This window comes from Xiphophorus couchianus, chromosome 11 (genome assembly GCF_001444195.1).
Source record: "Xiphophorus couchianus chromosome 11, X_couchianus-1.0, whole genome shotgun sequence".
Taxonomy (NCBI): domain Eukaryota; kingdom Metazoa; phylum Chordata; class Actinopteri; order Cyprinodontiformes; family Poeciliidae; genus Xiphophorus; species Xiphophorus couchianus.
Genome location: NC_040238.1, coordinates 15,799,289 through 15,824,231, shown reverse-complemented (window position 1 = coordinate 15,824,231; position 24,943 = coordinate 15,799,289). Strand labels below are relative to the sequence as shown.

Below are 24,943 nucleotides of genomic sequence, written 5' to 3'. Positions count from 1 at the left end.
GACACTTTGATGATATGAGTTATTACAACATTAAATTTTCCCTCTGAAACAAAATATTTTAAATTGAATTAAATTTTAATTGAATATTTAGAACATATATTTTAAACTCAGCATCTTGTTCCCAGTCAAAGGACTTTTTAATTTTTTTTAATTTTAATTTTTTTGCAAAGATTGATTCAGGGTTTCTATTGCTTAAATCTAAAGTCATAATTACTTTTTTAACATCTGTTGTTGTGATTGTTGTTCTAATTTAGTAAAGGTGTCCTTTTGTTTAACCAGCAGTTATCAGAGTACCTGGTATGGGTTTAGTTATGGGTTTAGTTTGGTTATTTCAGCTTTGAGGCGAGGGTTGCTAATGTTGCTCAGTCTAAGTGCAAATGAAGCTGTCACAGATTATTATTCAAAGATAAGTGACATGCTGAAAATGGAGATAACTAACCGCGCTGCACCACTTTATGTGTGAGCCAAGGAGGAGAAACCCAGAGGTCAAAGCTTCCTGCTGCTGGGTTGCTCCTGCTCTCTCTTTCTTTCTCTCTCTCTCTCACTTCGAAGCATTCCATCCTTCATCTCTAAATAAATAAAAAAAAATCTACAGATTTCATATTTCTTGGTTCTACTCAAGAAGGAACCAGTGGAGCTGGTAGATATGCTGACAATCAGTATTTTGGCTCTGGAGTCTTTTTTGGCCTCTGCACAATTTTTATTGCAGGATTTTGAAGTGGAGCTGTGATTCCAAACACTCGGTTTTGTTAAAATGCAATATTGTAATTTAAAAAAAAATTCAAATGGTAAAAGTAGTGAAGTTGCACCTTGAAGAACACACTCGTTGTGTAGGACATTCTTGAACCTTGCAAAAGTTTTCACACCCCTTGAACTTCTCTTGTGTTATGCTATACTTAGAAACTACAGTCAATTTAATTGGGATTTTTGTACTAGACCAAGATGAAGGAATGCAATACTGTGAAATGAAAGGAAAATAATACTTGGCTTTCCCATATAAAAAAAAAAACATCTTTAAAATATGGTGTGCGTTCTGACTGGAGCACCTGCTTCCACAAATAGATCACTTGCGGATTTCTTTTAGCAATTTCTTCCATTTTTTCCACTCCTTTGTATAAGCTAGGTTTCTGGAGCATATGACTACAGTCGCTCTCACCTGAGATATGGATCTCTGCAGCTCCTCCAGAGCTCTCACCTCTTGGTTTTCGCCCTGATTAAAGCTTTTCTTTCCCAACCTGTTCATTTAGGTGGACGTCCATTTCTCAGTAGAAATGTTTCCATGTTTAGATCATGGACGGAACAGCACTCTTTCAAATGTTTAAAGTTTGAGATAGCGTTTTATACTCTTCAGATTATTGAAACAAAAACCTATGTGTCGTTTTTCCTCAACTTCACTGTTATGCACAGCTTTGTGTTGGTTTGACACATGGAAATCCCCCCAAAAAAACAAAGTTTGTGGTGCAAAAGTTCAAAGCAGTGAACTGCACACGGCCAAAACCTTCTCTTGCTTCATAATTTGTGGACTACTGGGCAAGCATTTTGTCATGAAATGTCAAGAATTGTAACGAAACAGAAGCTTACCTCAAGAAAAATCTTCAATCTTAAACCATGTAGACAGATCACTGATGCTGATATGCTCTTTCAGTATTTCCTACAAGTACCCCTGAACCATTGGTGCTGCTTACCCCACCACGGTGCCTCACAGCCAATCGCACGCAGCAGGGAGTCCTGCTCACCTGGATCCCACCTGCCAATCACACAGCACCTATCCAGCATTATGTAATGGAGTTCCGTCTGGGGGAACGATGGGAGATCTTGGATGACAGCATTCCTGCAGGAGAGTTGGAGCTGCTCGCCCGAGACCTTATCCAGGTAGAACACATCCCAGGCGCTCTGCCAAATCCTGACTGGTTGTCTTTTCAGTGCTTAGAGGCGATTAGGGTTTTTTTGGGGTTATGTTGCTTTGCCTTCCTTTTGAGAAGTGACCACATTTACTCAATGAGATTAAGATCCATTGACTTTTCCTGCTCACAGATCTTTGAGTCGCCTTTTTCAAATGTTTGCCTTGTACAATGTTGCTCAAAAATACATAGGTCTTTGTTGATGCTTTTGGGCTCAATTGTAAGGAACCTCAGTTCCGTTGTGTAAGAAGTATCAGCTTCTTAAAGAGACAGAGGCCCAATTTCAAGGCTTTAATTTAGTAAATCAAATATCTTTTAAGTCAGGTTTGATATATGCCACATTTTTATAACAACTTAATTTAAAACAGTTACTTGATTGTGCTATAAAACACACCTTGAGTGATTCATCAGAGAAAATAACTTTGTGCCTGTCTTCTAATGTCAATCTTTGTCCTTCCTAAAGAATTTCAATCTCTTTTGTTATTTTTCCTTCATTAAAGGGTGTTTGTGTTGCACTTCTTGTCAAAAAGACAGTGATCTAAATGCATTTATCTCCCTGTTTGTGCAGGAGCTCTCACGACTACTTGCTGCTGATGTTAAGCAAAATCTGCATGATTCTAAAACACACTCTGTCAGTGGAGATCCTGGTACTCCGTGCACACTTTTGGATTGTGATCACTGCAGCTGAGCTTCTCACCCTAAAGCTCTCGTTGATCCAGAAAACTGTGCTTTGAGCTGCGATATTTTTAGCAGCAGTTAGCTTAAAAGTCAGAACCTTATGACACAAAGAAACCATGTCTGCATGACAAGACTTTTAAACACATCTGTCCCTCTGTTATAGCAAGCAGTCTGCTATTTAGTCTGAGAAATTGATTTGAGCCAATTATTTTGTGCAAAATTCGGTGTCATATAGTAAACTCTTTAAGCTAATAAAGGTTTTTCATTATTAACTGATAAATATTTGTTAACTTTCTGAAGTAACGCAGCGTGTTTTGTGACTGCATCTAGAAGTTGAAGGTGTGATGTGGGGGGCCTGTACGGCGATCACTAATTAGCCTCACATGTCAGCTCACCACAAATAAAACAGTTTCATTAACACTATCGTGTTCCGTGCAATAATATGCCGTCACGTTCGGCACGGTTGTCATAGTAACAGGGCAGGTGTGCACAAGCTGATTAGGCTGACTCTGTGGGCTTCTGTGTTACGGTTTAGTTCTGGATCGGTGTAAAACGTGCAGGGAATCTATAGATTTTATCCCAGTAAGACATAACACTAAAACATGAAACTAATAAATGCATTTTAACAGAACGCTAAAGTGGAAAAAAGGCAAAGAAAGAAAAACCTTGAACGTAAAACTGGTGCGCTCTGAGTAAACGGTCGTTTTCTTGCAGCCCAGCGCCGCCGCAACATGTTTGAGCATCTTTCTTTAATCTAGCTGCCACTTTCAGGTCCACAAAAGTGCTTTTATTTCTCCTTGCTCTTCCCGCAGACACCCACACACACTTCATCTCTCTTGTTGCCTCACTCAAACACACACATTACACCTGGGTTGTGTAACTTCGCTGCTGCGGATTTCGTCCTCTGTGGTTAAAGCGCTTAAACCACAAGGTTTGTTCAGTCTGCTATTCTCCGTATTTGCGTATGTGTGAAAGTGAATGTTTGCACTGATCACATTGCTCAATCTGTCCATCTCTGCCGACAGCTCAGTGTGAAGCCAGCTGAATTGCAAAGTGTCTTGAAGCAAGTAGTAAACAGGACGACCCGAGATCATCGAGTCGAAAAAGATTAAATACGTTCTGTACTTCCATGTCTGTTATTTAGACGTGTGGTTCATCTGCTCCTTTAATTTCAGCCTGTTTTCTCCTCCTTTAGCACCACTTCATTAGCACCGCTTCATTTCCAGGTGCTTTACGTGGGAATGACGTGACACCTTAGAGAGAAGAAACTCAATTTTTTTCTCCTGTTATTTTGTTGCAAACTTCAGACTCTGACAGAAATACTGAAGCTGCCAGAAGAAATGCACTGATGGATGTGACTTGGTGCACAAGCAAACCGGTGATGGCTGCGTAAAAAAAAAAAGCTGGAACATAATCAAAGGCCCTCTATGGGATTTCCATTGTGGCATCACTATTGTAGTGTTATTAGGCTGTTGCTGGGGTGTTGGGCAGCCAATCAGAAGAGTGAGTGAAGGTCAGCAGATATGCATTGGACCGCATTACCAGGACATGATGGAGTCTGCTGATGGTCATATTATGGATTTGTGTGACTGTCATTTCTGGATGCCTGGCACTCTGATATCTATATGCAACACATGCTGGGAAACTGAATAGGACGGCTACTGATGAAAACCCTAACACAACCCAAATTGGCCTCTGCCAAGTCCCGACACTTCTGTATGACGCAAATAGGAGAAATTTTTTCTTCCTGTTGACCTTCACTCGCGGCTTTAGCCAGCACAGTCCAGCAACATATATATATATATATATATATATATACAGTATATACACTGAGATATATATGTATGTATATGACATTACTGAGTACATGTAATTAATTATTTGAATCTTAATTGAAAAGAAAATGTCGACAAAATAAGCAACATTGTCAATTCAAAAACCTCTTTTGCTGCTAAATTATGTGTTTAGCACTGAGATGCTGTTTTAGGCTCGAAGAGTTTTGCTGATAGACCAACTATTTTGAACACAACATCGACGTCTTTTCCAGCGTCCCATCAGATTGTTTTTTGAAGCAAAAACAAACTCCCAGTGGGCCAACAGAAACAGGTTTTTGTTCAATACTGTTTGCGGAGGCTGCTTGTTCGTCAGAATTATGGGCGTACCAGAAACGCATGAATGCAACGTTTCTGGCTGGAACTCTTGTATAAATAAAAAAGCAGTTAATGCTGTTAAGAAATTTTAAGTCATTATATATACCTTATATATATATATTGCATATGTCTGTTCTGGACTATTCATTCACTTACCTACAGCTAGTGTGATTGTCCACCAAAGGTACATCCTTATTTAGTCAAAACCAAGGAGATGACCAACTCTAGGAGGTCACAACCTGAACTTCCTGCCTCATCACATATGCGATAAAGACAGCAGTTGGCTTTGGCGGGGGTCGGCAACCCGCGGCTCTTTAGCGCTGCCCTAGTGGCTCCCTGGAGCTTTTCCAAAAATGTTAGAAAAAGGAAAAAGTTGGGGGTGGGAAATATATTTTTTGTTTTAATATGGTTTCTGTAGGAGGACAAACATGACACAATCATTCTTAACGTTTTCCAATGCTATAAAAATGTGTAGAATAAAAATTACATTTCAACATTTCTGTCAACAAAGATTTGCGTCATAGCCTGTGACACACGTTTCTTTCAGCTGGCGGGGCGCGAGGCAGGTGGCTGTTGTAAACAAACCAACTAGTGTGTGGTGGGCCCTGGAGAGCAAAGGGGAAAAGAGGAAAGACAGATTTGTTTTTTGGTCCAATATGGCTCTTTCAACATGTTGGGTTGCCGGCCCCTGGCTTTAGGTACCTCAGAGGATATTGAAGGGAGCTAAGAAGCTCATTGGATTGTCCCTAAACCCTCCCGGATCTTCTTCAGGAATGGGGCTCTGAGCATGAGTGTGTGTGCATGGTTGTTTGTCCTGCTTGTCTCTGTGTTGCCCTGTGATGAACCGGCGACCTGTCCAAGGTGGACCTTGATTCTCACCCAGTGACCACTGCAGACAGACCCCACACCACCCCACGACTCCACCACGCTGGTGTAGACAATGGATGGACCGATGCCTCTGAACATTTCACGGACTACTCTCTCCCTACCCATGAATTTATTGAAATGTTTTCCTGACTTTCTGCCTCAAAGGCTGAACTCCTGTTAAATTGTTGTTTATATTATCACACTTAGTTTATCTGTTCAATCTTTTTGTCAGTATTTATTTTCTACTATCTTCCAAGTGAGTTTTCACACTCATGCTATAGATTTTTGATAACCTATCTAATTCTGTTTTATGTTGTTTATTATACTCTGAAGTGGCACCATTTTACCTATTAGTACCTGGACGATAAATGGACTTTCAGTTTTTGTGACGGGGCGGGGGTGCGCATAACGTCATTGTCTTTTGCAGAGTGAGCTTCCTCAGAGTCTTCTCAGGTGGCTGGTGTAGTGGGGGAAAAAAATAAGTATTTTTAGCTCTGTGGTTGTTTGAAGCCTTTAGTCTGATCTGTTCTGCTTATTTTAACATCCTGACGGCTCCTCTGTTCTGCTCCTCCCAGGAGGCCTGGTACGAGTTTCGCGTCATGGCCGTCATGGACGACATGGTCAGCGAGCCCAGTAACGTAGTGGGAGTGTCCAGCACAGGTAAGTTCTCACAAGATGCGACTTTCTGTGGTTATTTCTGTATTCTCCAAGGCAACAGGACACTTGAAGGATTCTGTATCACAATGCATTAGAAAGTGCAGCGCAGCTCGTTGGCTTTCATTCAGTTCACCCCCTTGCCTGTAACGTCTGCGCAGCATCAGGCCATCCTTGCATCTCTGAGACAGATTGTTGCTACTTGTGCATTGCACCCACAGCACCTTCAACTTAACATTTTGCTCTATCAGTGCTATTTAATTAAGACTCCATTGACATGCACACTCTTTCGTGGCATTCTGATAAGTATGACATCATCAGTTTACCCAGCTTCCACTGACTCTTTGGCTTTCTTTATGCTCAAAAGAGAAATAATTAGAAATCAGCCTATTTTTAGCTGCACCACTGATATCTGTTTGCTTTCTGAAATCAAGCCTCAGAATGTGATGCAGCGCCCCTGCAAAGGTCACTGAGTACATATCGTTTGGTAAAACAGCTGTTGGCAACTAATACAGAGACAGTTGTCGCTTTCATATTAGGCCTCTGCTGCCCTCTACTGGTTGTAGTTGGGGAGCTTTGAAGTAGTCGTGACCAAAACCTACTGAACATTCTTTGTTGATTTTTACACATGTCAACAATTTGACCCGCCCGCCTTATATTTAGTAGTGATCTGCGATGTTTTTGCCGATTCAACATATTACAACATCAAGCTAAACCAGAGATCAAAATAGTGTAAACACAACATAGAAGTATTCACAGTGTTTGGAACGAGGGATCTGGGATAGTGATTAATTCTTATTGTGAGCTTTTAATGGCTTAGGCCTGCAGGCATAATGAGGAAATCCACAGAGAGGGAGGCTTCTGCATCGTCCTGATTGGATGATCATTTTCCTAGTCTTCTCATCCACCTGTTTCTTCCCAAGAGTGCCCAGATTTCTCTGCTGAGCTTCAGTAATCTTGGATCACACATTCAATAAACCGACGTCACTGACAAACACATGAAACCAGCAAATGAAGGACAGGACAAAAGGTGTTCAATGAAAATCGCATCAAGTGGTATTGCAGGCGTAAAGCAAGTTGAGAATCATCATGAATAAAAACAGAGAACCAAACACAGTTTCAACCTTTGTTCAGGGCATACCAAGATCTATTGAATATGTCCATAACAAAAGCAGCTCTGTAAACAGAAAAAAAAAAATTTATATACTGTGGATAGGAGAAAACGCAATTTAACAGTAGAGAGACTTTGTTGCCTTAAAATACGGTGGAATGTGCTGAAAGTCGGTTAAATTAGACTTAGACATGACAGCAAACGTGGCAACAAAATGTTGTTGCTTGGCTACCAGAGTACACGGAAAAAGTAAAAAAAAAAAAATGCTGAAAATCTATAAGTTTGACTATAAATGCATATACATACATTCAAGTTTTACTAGTGAAGGTAAAACAAAAAATAAATGAAATAATTAAAAACATATTCAACAAAACTCTTGAAAACAGAGATTGTTCCATTTCATAAAATTTTAAAGTTTTAAAAAGAGACAGTTTCAATTGATTAAGTTTTAGATGAAGAAATATGCAGAAGGAACAGAATTAGGATGAAAGAAACTTCACTCTGTTCACTCAGATTGGACATCATTCTTTGAAAAGTAACTAGAGTACTTAGTAATCAATGACTTTTAAAAATAAGTAATCAGTAAAGTGAACTGGATTACTGTCTTGAGGAAGCAACCAGTAATTAGTAACTATTATTTTCCAGTAACCTGACCAAACTGGTCATAAGAGGTGAGTTGTAAAAAGACTGACTAGCATGACTTGTTTTCATTGTTGGTCAGAAGAAAGGTGAAATGTTTTGCACCACTTATAAATACTTCACCAAAAGCTCAAAGTTTTTGAGAATGAAAAGTGTTTCTAGGCATTTTTAGTCTTTTTTTTTAACTTTCAAAGTCTATCAAAAAAAATTGTCTTTTTTTTTAACATTCCAAAAAGTAGCACATTAATGTGGAGACAGGAAGTTCAAACCCACTTTCATAATCTTACCTGGTTATTCAGAGCACTGGGTGTTCTCTCAGCGGACACTGTGTCCTCTTCCTCCGTTCTCAATTTGGATAGTAATCCCAAAGCAAATATCAGCCAGGAACCAGGAGTGAGAAACTGCTTCTGTGCTGTAGTGTTCATTACGAGCAAAGTCACAACGCGTGCGTTTCATTTCACACTAATGAAACATTTACAAAAGTTTCATTACTATGCTGATAAAAAGCTCCTGTGTTAATCGTCATTTTCCATCCTTACTGCAGGCCACCACAACTTTGCCAACAACTTCTTTTATCTCCTCCATGCTAGGAATTTGCTGTTGATGTTGAAGTTTTCTGGATTTGGGTTGTCGCCTCGCAGATTTCTTCCCCCCTCCAGAGATGGTGGAGGAGCGTGGACTGACACGGCCTGTGGTGGCTGGCATCGTGGCCACCATCTGCTTCCTGGCTGCAGCCGTCCTCTTCAGTACAATGGCTGCCTGCTTTGTCAACAAGCAGCGCCGGAAGAAGCTCAAGAAGAAAAAAGGTCAGGGGAAGATTCTGTCTTCTTCCCACAATTTCTAAGTCATAAAATCCCCAAATATTATATTATTCTGCGCCATTTTTCTGCATATCGTCTTAGACTAATTTCTACTTCTCTTGTTAAACTTATTAAATAAATTGTTAATATAATTTTGGCCTTTAAAAAATTGATTCACATTTAGTAATGTGATAAATGAGAGGGAAAAGACCGAATGAAGATATTCATTGCACTAATTGTTGCTATGATATTCATTCATTTTGTTGACTTCACATTTTGAAGTCAACAAAATGTGAGAAAGTGTCAGAGCCTATTAAGACTTTGTTAACAAGACCTGAAAGTGAAAGTCTTTGTGGGAGGCTTTTTTGTTGTTTGTTCTCTTACGTCTACCCCGCCTGCAAATAAACTCTGATAACAGTAAAACTGTCTTGTATTTTTCTCCCACTCTCCAGATCCCCCTCTGTCCATAACCCACCTCAGAAAAAGCATGCAAACACCGTAAGTATTCCTCCCAGAACACCAATGCACTCCTACAAACACCCAAACGTTAATGAGGATTTCTGTTGCATTTGTTGAGGTTTTTGTGTTAAGTACTGTCAATAGCCAGGTTTACTCTGAACGCATTGATTCCTATTAGTCAGCACTCTCATGAGTGCAAGAGTTAAGTTACTGAAAAGACAACTGCTTTCTAACAACTTTTTCTTTAACAGGATTAGATCTTTACTTTAAGCACTAAACATTTGTGTAAAGGTTATTTTTGACCTATTTTAGACCAGCCACTATTATTTGATCAAGATAATCAAGTCTATCCCATGTGGCAATAAATACAGAGATGAACACTCAAATTGTTTTTGGACAAATGTTTCCCTCACGATGCCCGGAGAGGTCAATCTGCAGCGCTTTTATCAGCATCAGTAATGTAGACTGAACACTGTGACCAACAGCTGACTTGATGAGGCTCCCATCAAGCAGCAGAGTTAATAGATAGATGGATTCTATAAACAGTATAATTGATATCTAATTGTTTAGTAGTTTACGATAACTGAAACAGCTAATAGAAATATCCTAAATATAGGATTTATTTTGTTAAAAACTGCAATGTTTTCATTCAGAGTTAGAATACACCTCAATAAAAAACATCCATCAAGTGACTCTTTAAAGGTGGAATATGTAACCTTTATAAAAAATGTTTTTTGCATACTTGTTAAAACTGTTACTGTGTTGTGACAGTATTAGACAGATATTCTTTGGAAAAAATCTGCTTCGTCCACTTCCTCCTAATGCTACTATTATAATCTGCAGAAATGTACTCCTCTCAGTCAAAAACAACCAATCAGAGCCAGAAGGAAGGTCGTAGAGCTGTCAATCATCTCATGCACATGCTGCTCTATGTGCTGATGGCAAACGAACAACTTACCGTTTGAGAAAAACTTTTTATCCGCCATCAGCTTGAGCATTCATGGAAGACTGGTATCAGGAAGAAGATGCAGTGCAGCAGAGAGCAAGGGGGAGAGTTTGCATACACGAGCTTGATTGAGAGCGCTAAGACCCTCCTCCTGGCTCTGATTGGTTGTGTCTCACTGAGCTACATACCTCTGCAGTTACCACTGGGAGCACTGAGAAAAGGCAGAGAATCTCGATCTTTTTTCACAGAATATCTGTCTCATACTGCACTGTCTCAACAAAGTGACTATTTTAACAAATATGTAAAAACCCATTTTTTTAAATGCAGCTCTAAGATCTTTAGTGTAATCTGTTTCTGGCTACCAGAGACAGATTCAGTGGAAGCAGTTGTTCTTTTTTCTTTTTTTATGTGTATATACTGTACGTATATACAGTATATATACTGTATACTGTAAAAAAATTATACCTACATATACGTATATACAGTATATATACTGTATATACGTATATGTAGGTATAATTTTTTTCTGATTGCATTTTTTCCCCTTTTTTTGATCCCTTAAATCTCACAGTATTGTATTATGATTGGATGGAAGTAAGCTGGATTTTACCGTATTTAGATCGGACTGGGAGGACCAAATAGTATTAGGATGAATTTGACTGGATTGAATGAATGAATAAAGTTCAGATTAAATACATAAAACTAAACAGAACCTGCTTACTGACGGGAAGGTAGGTGATGTTCTGACATCACGTTCTACCTGTCAGGTAACAAACATCATATCTGTACATAATTGTCAATGTGCCACTAACATGAACAAAGAGCAGTGTGCTTAAAAGTCACTACAAGTTGTGCAACATTCAAAATAATCCAACACAGGACAATAAAACAACTCTGGACCGCCGTTGTCTTTACTGTGCAGCTTTGTGTCCACGTTAGGCCCTGGACACAAACTCTTCAGCAGGTTGTGTCCATAAGGATTTATTTACCGAGCCTCACAGTGCAAACATTTTCCAAACCAAAATCACCAACCCGGAACCTGGGCTGTTAAAATGTGCATATAAATGACACAGCATAACAGTTAAGAAGTTTTTCCCCAAATAAATGTGTTTTCATTAAAGCTACTTGTGAAGTTTTGACATTAAGGAGTGTACCGGGGTGTGCACGGGTGTGTGTGTGAACTCTTTTAGGTAAAGTGTTACTGAAAGGTAAATTGTTTCCATTAAACCACTCTGCTGTTTCTTCAAGCATCTGCTGGTTAAAGAGCTTTCAGTTATTTTGCTTACACTTCAAATCAACATAAAACATGTTTTATGTTGTTCTCTTTGTTCTCAATAAATGTTCTGTAGTTTTGAATTCTTATGTTGGAAAAGCCTTTAAAAGAGGATTTTTGTCATTGTTCCATAACAGTCAATGTGGTTGTAGCCCTTTAAATTCTGCTTCTGCAATCACAGTTTTATTATGCTTTTTACACGCGCTGCACTTTAATCAGGTTTTCTCTTTTCCACCTTAATTAAAACTTTTTCTTCTTCCCTTTCTTCTTTATTCATGCCTCTCATCACCAAGCCGCCTTTTAGTGCCCATATCTTCTGTGCTTTTTACTGTCTAATCTCCCCACTTTTACAGGAGTCCACTTAGTTTCTTTCCCAGCTTTGAGTCCTACTGGGACGGGTTGACTGCACAGTACAAGCCACAATCTTCCAGCTTATCTTCCAGTCCTCAGTGAGTGTGCCCAACTGTTGTCCCCCTGACCTTGCACACTATATAATCCCATTTGCACATCGATCCTCAAAGCCCTGTCTGCATGCTTCCAGCTAAATGTCCCAACCAGGCAACAACAATACTGGTCATGGTCTTAAGTTCTGAGATGGTTTCAGACAGTATTTTGGACTTCTTCCTTTTACATGGCAGTGAGACAATAGCCATCATTGTGCAGTTAATTCTCATTTTTAATTTCTGACTGTTTCTTGATTGTTGAGAGCTGCTGAAGTTTCTCTCAGCACACTGCAATGCTAAGTCAAAAGTTTAGTGATGTGTGGTAAACATGCTGGAGGTCCAATCTACATGACCGTGGTGAATTCAATCTGTTCATGGTGCTTTAACAGCAAAGACTGCACTGAAGAGACAAGACACTGGAGGTAATATTCTGTATTTATTAAAGGTGATTTGTGCCCAGAATCACTGAGTAGAAGGCAAATAATGAGATTAGAAGGAGGCTCAGGTTTGTGTGTATCTAGCTGTGTTCAGCTCATAAAGTAGTTACAACATGAGGTCAAGCAACTGAAATTCTCAACTATTTCCAACTGCAAGGTCTTTATTATGTTTTGTGGTCTACTTTAAGAAGCTGAATCATGGTAAAATAAATGAGAGAGTGTCAACATGAACAACATTAAAACTAAAAAAAGAAACATTAAGAGCATGGCTAAAGTAGTGTTGGGTTAAATATAATTGTGGCTCGTGTTTTCTTTATTGTCATCCCCTTTATTAAGTCAACACATCTTTAGTTTGTTTAAAACTTAGTGGAAATGTGATCAGGACAATGTGAGGCAGATGTAGTTGTGGTTTAAATTATGAAAAACAGTAGTGAACCTGGGAATATTATGGGATTTTTTTTACCTCGTCTACATGAACACATATCTTTTTACATTTTTCAACAATGTGTATTTTTTTTACCTTCAAAAACTCTCAGCATATGAACCAAAGATGCAAATCCAGCAGGAAATGTCCATTTGTCTTATATTCTTGCTGTTTAGATCAGAAACTAAAGGGAAAGGAAGTTTTAATTGAATAGACAAAAAAAATACAATGTTGTCTGCTATCTAAGCACTGTGAAATTTTGGTCGAAAAGTGAAAACTATAGTCAATAGCATAAATGCTGACTTCTAATTGAAATCATAAATAAAAGTGGTTTGGGTTGATATAGCTCTATCCTTCAATGTTCTTGTTTTGGGACTCTGTAAGCTAAAAGTCATTTTTTCTGCATATTTTCAGTTTTAAATAAAAACAAAGGCTGGCAAAGCTTGTATAGATGTAATAGAGATGTATATGGAACAACACTATTACACTGAGCAAATTATTCTGTTTTCTGTTGAATAGACACAGCAAAAGATTTGTAATGTTATGTCCCTCCAACTCTTCACAAATGGGAAGACGTTAAAGTTTACATTTTCAAAAAATACTAGCAATAATCAAATGCATTAAAAAATATATATTTATATATGTGTGTGTTATGTTTATTCTTTTTTATTGTTTATTGCAGTGCTTTAAGCTCAGTTTGGAAAAGTCCCTTAAGTCCTTTTTTGAAACACTTTTTGTTGAAAACCCTCACCACATTTTTTCATCCATTCCAAGTACTGATAGATGTGGTTGTGTTTTTCTTTTCATTTTCAAAGCAGTCAAGTTCTTTCAGTGGTTTTTGTAAACTGTTATATTAGTGATGTTTCTACTGCAAACAGCAAATTATGATTTTGATGTCCTTAATTTTTTGATAAACACCTTGAAATATACAAACAAGAGTTTAGATTTGTGTCGCACACTGATTGTGAAGTATAGTTAAAATATTGTCAATATTGTGATGTACGCAGACTATAAATCCTTATTTTGTCCTTTGTAGTGGAGTCATTGTTTGCATGTTCAGCACCACAAGAAGATAAAATGATCAGAAAATTCAAGTTTCCTTCTTACTTATCTTATACAGAAAACTGTCCTCACAAAAATAATAATAAGAAAAAGTTCAGCTACAATTTTTCAGAAAGAAGCTTTTGGGATAGCAGGTTATGTATTCATCTGTCAGAGTTTGTAATTAGGTGCTCTAGTTTCCCAAAGATGAGTCACATGTGCATGACATGCAACTGGGTACAATATTGGTAATGATAGCCACAGTAACTTGTTGCTGCATCCACTAGGTTTCAAAACAAAACCATAGATATTTTCAATTTATGATATTTTGTGTAGTTTTGTGATATATATTTGGTTCTGGGTGTTTTTCTATGCTTTTCTGTCTATGTTTAGCAAATTGTTTTTCTACCTAACACCAACATTTAGTCTCAGTTAGACACAAAATTTTGGTGCGATACTTACTATTTTACATATCGCACCAGCTGACCAAATCATTTTTTTGGAATTATGAGGGTGGAGTTGTAAGGCATCATATGAAATACGAAGATACTGTTAAATAAAGAGAGATTTTCTCACTTATATCTTGGAATTAATTTAAATTTGCCAGTCTTATTATTGTAAAAACCGTCTATTGTTTCAAAACTGTTGGAAAATGTAGGGTCATGCAGTACTTGGTGACTCAATCAAATCCAGTTTGTTGTTGTCCACCACTTGTTTTTAACTACTTGTAATGAAGTTCAGCATGATGTTCTTAAATGTGTTGTAATTGTGTAATATCCCTTCCTTCAGTGCACCATCCTACCTTAAAGAGAAGCTGTTAAATGACACCAAATCTCTGCTAGGATAACTTTAGAGTTAACTAAAATGCAGCAAGCATATTTTGCTGGACATCCATGTTTGTTACTGATCTGTGCTATTGCTGTTTTAAGTTCCAACCCATTATTCAGAAATAAAATTTCTGTCTTCCTAAAAGTTTAATGATGTCATAAGCTTTTTTTAAATGCAGGTGAAAACGTCTTCATCACAATGTGAGTCGGAAAATTCTGACCCGATACATGTTCTTATATTTACTTCTGTATTTTTGACACAGGTCATCTTCAGGAAAGGTGAGTCCGGAGAGCATACGTTCAAAGGCATCTGCATCAGAATCATCCAAAGAGAGTCATGACCAGCGTGGAAGGAAACCTCCTCCCAGTCCAGGAAGGAAAGAAGAGTTATCCTTATACAAGAAGACCAAAAGAGCAATAACAAGCAAGAGGTACATGTCCAAGCATGAAGCTGAACCAACAACACCTATTGAACTTATCAGTCGAGGCCCAGATGGACGATTTGTCATCGATCCCACTGATGCAGTGTCAGTCAAGCCCCGCCGTATTGAGGGCTTCCCCTTTGTGGAAGAATCAGACCTTTACCCAGAATTTCGGCAATCAGATGAAGAGAATGACGATCCCAGGCCTCTTCCACCAGTTATGGCACCGCTTCGGCCTCACCAGATTTCCCCAATCTCCAGTCAGGAATCTTACCTCCAGCCTCCAGCCTACAGTCCTCGTTTTCACAGGCCTTTTGAAGGTATGACCATCATGGAGAGCAGTCAGCTCCATGCCACAGGACAGATCCGAGGCTCTCTCAGCCATAGAGCTTTCTATGGCTATCTAGGACCAGATCACGATCCCCCACCTCCTTTCTACATGCCTGATACCAGCCCTCTGAGGTCGGTCATGTCCTCTCCTCCATACTTTGCAGAGGGTCCTTTTGCACACCACATGATTCCTGAAGAAATCGGAGAGAGTGAATTTCCACAATACGCTGTGTCCGGCTTCCCACTCCCTCTGACACTGACCTCTTCCTCTCATTCACCAGAGATTTGGCAGGGACTAGATTTTACCTTTTCAAGTCTGGAGCGGCCTCAATTTATTTTCCCCCCACACCACCTTTTGCATACTCGCCATGATCCTCCCTACGCCTCTCCACCTCATGTTCTTCCCCTCAGCGCTTTCCAGCACTCTTCTCTTCCAATGCCTACCTACCCAACAGTCCTGCCACTTGAGGCCCCAAGTGGCAGGATGTCAAAGAGTCATAAAAGCAAGTCTCCCAGCAAGGCCAGGCCTCATGGCTCCCCAGCCAGGCATTTAGCTATGCAAGAGGGACATTTAGGGCAGCTAAGACCTTCAGGCCATAGTATGAGTGTGCCAGTTTTGTCTTATACTGATCCAATGGCTCATATTGTCCCCAGCAAATTCAGTAATCTGGATACACGATGGTTTGAAACCACCCCTGGTTTTAGTCCCAGACAGACTCGTAGGATGGATTCTGGCTTGCATCAGGTGGTTCTTCAACCCTCTCGACTTTCACCCCTTACCCAAAGCCCCCTTAGCTCTCAAGAGGGCTCCCCAGAGATTGTAGTGCGCCCACGCCCACGTCCGAGCATTGTGCAACCTCCCATACCCCCAGGGATGTCTGAGATTACCCTGCTTCCACCATCCACAGCCAGCTTTTCAAGGAGATCATCCCCATCCTCATCACCTGCTCAAGGTCAGGGTAGCAGGAGAACAAGCCCCAGCTACCGTTCCCACATGGCTTTTGCCACTGCTGCAACCAGTTACCCAGCTTCCCAGTCCCCATCGCCCCCCATGGAAAGCAGCAGCATATTTGGGCAAATGCCAGCTCATAGGAGGACTGAGGAGGAGATCCTTCCATCTGAGCCCTCTCCACCCCAGTTGTCAGCTTCAGGGTAGGTCTGTTAGGCATGCAGAGAGGGATGCCATTTGTGTCATCTGCCTTAACCCATAATGCTTTGATGTGGGAAGTTGCTCTGACATTTTGGCTACTGAAGTTCTATATCTACCTATTGGACCATTGGTTTAATAGTTGGGGAGTTTTTTTTGTATATAAAATTTGAAAATAAAAGCAACCTATTTGTTATAACAATAGATTTGCATTCTGGGATGTTAGTTTGTAGTTTGAGTTCTGCTGATGCAGCTCTTCATCTCAGACATCAAGTCGGAGGTATTCACCCACTAAATCTGTGAGGCACTGTCTCCAAGTTGACCAGCTAGAAAATGCAAAAAAAAAAAAAATTCTATTCTACGTAAAAAGTCTTGAAACTAATGTGGGTAAATAATTAGTTGGATTGGAATGCATTGTATTCATAGATTTCATTTAACGCATTTAAGAGCTACAGTGCTTACAGTCAGCCATCATTTAAGATCTTAGTTTTTTTCATCTATATCATGCATTACCCTGCTTTCACTTAACAGGCGGAACCCCATATTATTCATCTAATTAATGTCCTAGAAGAAACACCATCATTATGCTTAGTTCAAAGCCTTTCAAAGTGCCTTTATTAAGCAGAAGGATGCTTTAAGAAGAGTTCATCTTGGCAGGCCCTGCGGCCCATCCTCAGCCTTTGATTGCATGATCAAATCTACCTTACCTTCCAACCTCTCAGATTTTTCCTACCCACCTTCCTTTCCCCTTTCTATCACTCTTTTTCCCCAAACTTTTAAGTGTTACCAGGTCACCCCCAGGTCTGACTACCAAGGAGAGGTTTTTGGGCAAAGTGTGTCACAGGGCCTGTCCGCTTCTCATGTACTGCAATGTCTCCATCATTATGAATTAGGGGCAGGGTGGTGGTTCTTAATGACTCCTGGAGTCTTACCTGCTTTGTTTTTGATTGATCTCAGCTATCTGGGCAGCGTTGTTGTGACCAGGTCCTCTACACCGCAATAGGTAAGGGTTGGATCCATGTCTGAAAGGGGGGGGTTAGCAGGTGGGACTTTTTGATCACCTCGTCCTTTAAAGGGGAATACAAGGCTTTGAGTCTTTGTTTGATTTGTTCCTTCCGTCACTCAGTACATGTAGTTTTTTTTCTGTTGTTTACTTTCTTCTTTTTGTCAAAGTGGCTATGCATTTTACGTTCTGCAGTCTTAAGTACATTATGCATTCTGACTGATATGCATAAGCCATCCGTTGTCTGAGAGATCGAGACAAAGAGGTCTCAGCAACAGGACTCACTTGCTTGACATGCTTGAGTTGATTTTTAATTGACACAATCTGTCCAATAAAAACTTTATCAAAGAAAAATGCACCCTAGGTAAAAACATCATCACAGGATGCTCATTCATACGTGTACCAGGTTCACTTTTTGTGGAGTTTGAATCCAGATGAAGACTAAGCTCTGTTATCATAAACATTCTTGGTAATATAATCATAGAGCAAGTGAATGGCTGGTATGTTCAGGATGTCCAACCCTATTCTTAAATGTGAATTTACTTCACACCTTTTAAGAAACGGTGTCTTGCAAAACTATACATAACCTTTAGCTTGAAGGAAGGAAAATGATATATAGTGTTGATTTTTTAAAAACCTACCCTTAATTATAGAATGCATGTGTATTCAGCCCCCCGTTAGTCAATCCTTTGTTGAATCATATTTTTGCTCCAAGGCTTTGGAGTAAAGGCTTTATCAGCTTAGATCTTTGTCTACCCTTCTTCATTAAGTAGCTCATGCAGATTGAATAATAATTGTCCGTGAACTTTAAAATTCAAGTCTTACCTGGGATTATCAAATAGATTAAGGTCTGAACTTTGACCTAAAACACAAGTTTTGATCTAAACTATCCCACTGTAGCTCGGGATCTATGTTTAGAGTTGTCCTACTATAATCAGTTTTCTTTCATGATTGTCTCGTAGTCGGCTACATCTATCTTTCCACCATCTCTGACTTCTTTGTTGCTGTTGAAGAAAAAACATTCCCATATAATGCTGCCACTACCGTGTTTTACTGAGGAAAGGGTGTGTTCTGGGTGATGTGCATTGTACACACATATTTGCACATAGTCCAGAAAGTTCAGCATTGGGTACAGCTGACCACAGCTCCTTCTTCCATGTGTTTGCTGTCTCTCACATGGCTTATAGCAAATGTCAAACAAGAATTATTGTGGTTATCTTTCTACACAGACTTTCTTCTTGCTACTTCTACATAAAGGCCAGATGTGTGGAGTGTCTTGTTAACAGAATCTCCTAAACAACTTGTGGATTCTCTTAACTCCTTTGGGGTTACCAAGGGCTTCTTGGCTGCTTTTCTGATTGATGATGTCCTTGCCTGGCCTGTCAGTTGAAATGGACAGCCAAGTCTTTGTATGTTTCAAGTTATGACATACTTTTTCCATTTTTAATATTCTTTTAGAACTCTGGTTTGAGCTTCTCCACATCTTCTTCTCCGACCTGCCTGCTGCTCCTTGGTCTTCATGATGCCGTTTGTTGACTAATGTTTTCGTAAACATATGAAGCCTGCATAGAACACCCAAATTTATACTGAGAATAATGATGTGACTTTTGAAGATAATTGGTTGCTCTGGATTTTATTGAACACTATTAGAATGAGGAGGATAATTAATACACTTATCACACTTTTAAAATTATTGCTTGTATCTTATGATTTTCTCTTACTATCTTTTACTTTAATTGCTACTGTATGTACATGCCGAATAAAATACATTCAAGTTTATGGTGGTAATGTATGGAAGAGTTCAAGAGGTATGAATATTTTTGCAAGGCACTGCAGTTGTATGTTGTGGTTTATAGATATAGGTGGGGGGGGGTTTAACGTCACACTTATATGTAATTATAAAAAATAACATTGAGCCAATAGTTAAAATGTTACAGATATTTCCTTAGTGGTAATGTCTATGAATAGCCTCCTGTTTCCACAGCAACAACTCAGTTCCACCAAGTAAAAAGTCAACAAGCCACACCCTTGTTTTTTCTGTGCAGTGACTAGCTGCCTAGAAACCTGGGTTGTGAATTTGAGCGCTGACTTCAGACCTGACCTATGTGGCAAGGAAATAGGCTAATATGTTTTCCTAAACTTCCCCGTCAAAACACATTGCACTCCTAACCGCTGTGGTCTTGACATTGCTTTGCTACAAACTGCATGGTCAGCACCCAGCAAAAAAATAAATAAAACAACCCCCCCACCCCCACAAGAACTGCATGTCAAGAACTATACGGGAGTTGAATGTGTACCTCATTTTGTCTTGTTTCCTTTAGTCCATTAGTCTACCATTTGCTTCACTGAACATTTTTTACCAGGATGGAATCAATCATTGTTTGACTGTCAAGTTTATTTGCAGAAACTGAGTAAATTGTTACCCAAGCCTTGCAGTAAGAGTTTGCCTGTCTGTTTGAGCTACCCCCAAATAAAACTGACTGTTTGTTGTGACTTAAGATTCTTCAGATAGTAGTTCAGCAACAAACACAACTTTTCATATTTATTAAGCGAGTGAAATAAAAAATAAGATGAAATAAAAACAAACATGCCACCACAAACTAGTATTTGAAATCCTGTTGACATTTGCTATCATAAAAGATGATTTGCCTTGAACCTTGCTTTGCTACAAAATGCATGCTGTTTTCAGACCATGTGGTTGGAGAATGAAAGGGGTACAATCTATGACTTGTTTAAGGCAAGTTAGATTTTCTTCTGGGAACTCCAAGACAGCGGCGTCAGATTTTAGCTTTTGTAGGATTTCTCGTTTGTCTTTGGTAAAGACCACAAACCATTACTCCCACAAGTGCTAGACATGTTCGTTTTAGTTGTGTATTTACCTAGAACACCTTGCGCTAAAGTCCGTTTCATGACTGAATTGGACTCTGGGTCACTTGGCATTCACATATGCATTCGAACCGCACCAGAGTTCACTTCAACCAAACCGATATCTGGGTTTGCAGGCGAACCAGAGTTCACTTTTTTGATCCGCCTCCAAGTTTGATCGTACATTTAGATTTCTTGGCAAGTGAACTAAAGTTTGATTAAAGTGGAATAAACAGGGCTAGTGTGAATGCTGAACCTTGTCATATCGCCGCATCACATTTTGCTATTTTTAAAATCTCGTTGTGCTTTCTTGCACAATTCTTGCACAATCTGATTCTTCTCATTCAGATTTGTTCTGCAGACCCATATCACCCTTATACAGTACATAGTGGTTGCAGTTTCTGACTTCTTCTCAAGATGGATAAGACGGAGAATTAATGTTGGTGAGTTAACTTTAGCCCTTCGTTCTGTGCCAATACCTAATTTTTCGTGCTAAGCAATGAGGAAACGAAGGATCATTTGGAAGGGGCTTTAGATTAAGGTTCCTATAAAGACATAGTGGAACAGGAGGTGGAATTGCCTGCCATGTAGACTTGAGCACATTAAAATGAACCGTCAAACTCATTCAAGGTCCTACATTCATCAAGGTTTTAAGGTGTTATTGAGCACTAGCCTTATCATTGTCAAGGCCAAACAACCTATACTAGTTTATCACATTCTTTATTCCAAAGATATTAAACGTAATTGTTAGTATCCAATAGATTATGGCACAGAATAGTTTCTGCACAAACTAAGGGGAAATTGCTGAATCAGCCTATTCACTGTCAATTGATTTCTTTTAAGTAGTACTAAATTGTTGACTCATCAGTTTTTGAAAAGGACAACAAGTGAGCAATTAAAGACATACAGGTCGTCAATATGGGTCAGCAGTTTTCAGGTTTTAACCATTTTCATGACTCAGTGGAAAAGAAAATGGGTGTAATACATATAAAAATTGTAGTAATAATAATAATGATTTTTTTTGCACAATGCATCTAATTGGATTGCATTTTTCCTGCAGTCACACTAATAGGTGGCATCAGAAAAGTCATCGTAAAACCCAATATGCTGTTCCGTCCACCTGGTAATATAAGAACACTGAGCTCACCTCTGTTGGACAGCACCAACATAACAGATCCCCCTACTGCCAAAAGACAAAAGGGACAGTATGATGTAAACTCAACTTTTTTAGCTTTACATCATCAGATGTCATTCTCTCATCAAAAACATACAAGGAGATTTGCCTTGATTCTTTCACGCACGTTTGAGAAATCTTTTAATCTCCCGTGGCAACCATTCAGCTGTGCAAAACGCCTGGTTGGACCGAACTCCACCATCGAGGCACAGCTCCTCCTCAGAGTCATAGTTTCCAAACTTCTGAGCTTCCCACTCACAGTGCAGCCCTCCTCTGTGATTCTTCCACTCAGCTCCTTCAGACTAGCCAGCAGCAATTAGGAAACACCTGGTGGAACTGTGCATCTGTTGAGCTCATTATGAGGCTACTTCTCAGTGAAATGCTGGTAGAAATGCTCTTAAAGGGTAAATGGAGCAATAATGTTAGGATGACTTCTGAGCGCAGAGTTTCAGAATAAACAGAAGTTTTTAAAGAGACAGAGGCCCAATTTCAAGGTGTTAAATTGTGACGCCACATTTCTCTTAAGTCATATTTGTTATATATGTATATCTAGAGCATTTTTTATAACAACTGAAGGTAACATAGTTACTTGATTTTAAACAGAACTATATGCCTGGAAAATACATAATATTGCCCCTTTGATATATAAAGCCTTTATAATTATTTAATAAACTGTATTTTAAGGAGTATGTCTTCTGAGGTCATCAGCTGGTGAAACGACTCGTGTAACACTCTCTTACCTGCTTACAATTTCTGATCACAGATCACATGTACAGGCAGGTGTTGAAAATAGGACTTCCATGTTAGACTGCTGGAATTCAGACATCTGGTTCCAGACATAATGATACAGTGGCGTTTGTAGTTTCTCTGCACTGTAGGCCTCCGCAAAATGTACAATGTTTGACAAAGAGAGTCAAACATTGTTGTAAAACCCTGGAGAACTTTCTCATTTCTCATTTTTAACATTAAAAATTTAATTTAATTTAATTTCCCTTTGGGATTAATACAATATTTTAAATGTAAATTGAACTTATGAGATACATATTCATGTTTACTGTTAAAACACTACATAAACATAGATGACCTAGGCATAGATTGTTGCATCTGTGTCACCTTTGGCTATGAGTCACTTCAGCTGAATGTACGTCATGTATGTGTATTTTCTTTCTTTTTTTTTTCTTTTTTAACATTTTTTAACAGCAAAGCAGAAAGGGTGTTGCTTGTTTTTGGCAGTGATGAAGCACATTTCTAAATCTCAACTACTATGCTTAGGAAGTTTTTTATATATTGTTATGTAGAAAATGCAGTAGATTCTTCCCAGGTCCCGAAAAGCTGTGGAGCAACAGAAGTCTAGATCAGCCTGCAGCCCCACTATAAACCGAGACATATTGCTGGTGGACACAGGGATGTAATACTCTGCATAAAGCAACCGTGCATTAATTTTAATAGCCGTAAGTTTGGACTGCAGAACAGATTTCTCAGTGTCCTGACATAGATACTCACCTACTTGATTTTATTCTAAGGAACAAATACTTTGCAGAAGTCAGGCACTCAAGGGGTCAACGACACCCTAAAAATAGACTGAAGTGCCCAATGAAGTGCTTTTGAATGTATTCCCCTTTAAAGTCATGTTCCATGTGCAAACTGCCATGCATGCCATTGCTAAATATTGCTTCTCCGTTTCAAAAACAAAACAATTATATGGGAAAGAAAAAACAAAATCTTGTTACATTTGTTGTCCTGGTGCTTCGCTTTTCTTTGGCTTATTTTTCATTATGTGACTGTTCCTGAGTAGTCATTTTCCCCTCCCGCCATCTCTCCCCCTGTCAGCATGGTGAAGCCCATTGTAGACAGTATCCATGTCTATGAACACATATTGATGATGCTTTGTCGCTCAGCTGTGATTCTCCCCCTCTACTAACAGCATTTGGTTTCTCTCTGCAGCCACGGTGGGAAGATGGCCTCTTTGCAATGCTAATTGTTTTCTGTGTGTTTGTGGCAGAAATCTGTGGGCTGCCAAACTCTATGTGCCTCCATAAACAGGAGGGAGTTGGTGACAAGCTGCCAAATATACTCTAATAAAGTCTATGCAACTGTTGTTTTCAGAAAGCCGTTACGTCATTTGTACAGTAAATATCCAACTAAAAAAGTGTTTTTGTATTTAAAATGCCTCATTATTGAAAACCTTGTTGAACAATCTTGCTCTGAAACCAACAGTTCGAGACCTGTTTAAATGTCGTATGATGTATCCTCTATGAAAAGTGACTCAGTGATCTAATCTGTACTGTAGGTGTTAAACTGGGGGGGGTCTAATATTCAAGATGTAGGTTTTATCAGTATATATGTAAAATATGGATTACATCGTTCACTAAAAATATTTTTTCAAGATGTATCGAATTCATGTACATTCAAATTTTAACCAGACGTTTTATAATTAAGCTAAATGTATTTGTTTTATTCCAAATGATTTCGAACGTTGTGATAGTGATAATAAAGCTCATATTCTGCTGGATGTCAGGGTAAAGTTTTTCAGGTTAATTAATGAGTTGCATCATTTTTAGTCCATGAAATACTGCTGATTTTGGGGTGCGGGGGGGTTTGTGCTCTTCTCGATGCACAAACACAGTGTGCTGACCACGATCGGCCCAGAGTTACCCGAGTTTTCCCTTTCTCTCTTCCTTTCATTTAGAAAACGTCGAGGTGCGTCGAGAGCCCATTTGGGGTTTGAGAGGAGTGATGCACTGAGATACCAGCGTGTTAGAAAGGCCAAGAAGATGACGATGAACAACAACAACTCAAAGACCAGAAAGAAAGCAGGTATGGACAGTTTTCCACACCCAATAGGGGTAACAAAGGACAAACAAGTGCCTGGGTTACAAATACAAGACAACCTAGTAGAACCAAAGTCTAGCAACTAGACACAAGGTAGACCAGGTAAGAAAAGAGAATGAAGAAAATAACCTAAAATCTAATCAGACTGGAATTTAACCAAAACATTTAGTTACCCTCATAGATTGTACCAGAACAACAGATTCCAACTGTGATTTAGCAAAAACAACTAAATCCAGTTACATTTACCATTCTTGGTAGGAGCTCTGGCAGGATTGCGCTAATGCAGCAAGAAGCAAGGGAGAGGGACCTGTAAGGTGCGCTTGTTCAAATTTTCAGGTTAAGTTCACAGTTTTCTTTGAACACCTGACTGCAGCTTGAACTGTATCTTCAACAATGTTCAGGATGTTCTTCCGTTTTGATATTCAGCTGCTGAAACCGTTGACATCGTCGTCACTGAACCGGAACAGGTATCGCAATTTTTGTCATAGCGCCTGTTTAGAGTCGCATGACTCTACAGACA

General features: G+C 39.2%; 1 protein-coding gene across 3 annotated transcripts in view; it reads left to right on the top strand.

Moving 5' to 3' along the window:
- igsf9bb (immunoglobulin superfamily, member 9Bb) overlaps positions 1-24,943 on the top strand; it is a 103,437-nt gene that overhangs the window by 70,998 nt on the left and 7,496 nt on the right. For 2 of the 3 annotated variants that reach the window (XM_028031923.1, XM_028031922.1), the window contains exons 14-19: positions 1,646-1,872; positions 6,172-6,256; positions 8,642-8,806; positions 9,253-9,298; positions 14,914-16,554; positions 24,281-24,408. In XM_028031923.1, the coding sequence (XP_027887724.1) occupies positions 1,646-1,872; positions 6,172-6,256; positions 8,642-8,806; positions 9,253-9,298; positions 14,914-16,554; positions 24,281-24,408 (2,292 nt within the window). Of the gene's footprint in view, positions 1-1,645; positions 1,873-6,171; positions 6,257-8,641; positions 8,807-9,252; positions 9,299-14,913; positions 16,555-17,506; positions 17,553-24,280; positions 24,409-24,943 lie in introns of those variants that run through there. The other variant, XM_028031924.1, reaches the window with a different exon arrangement.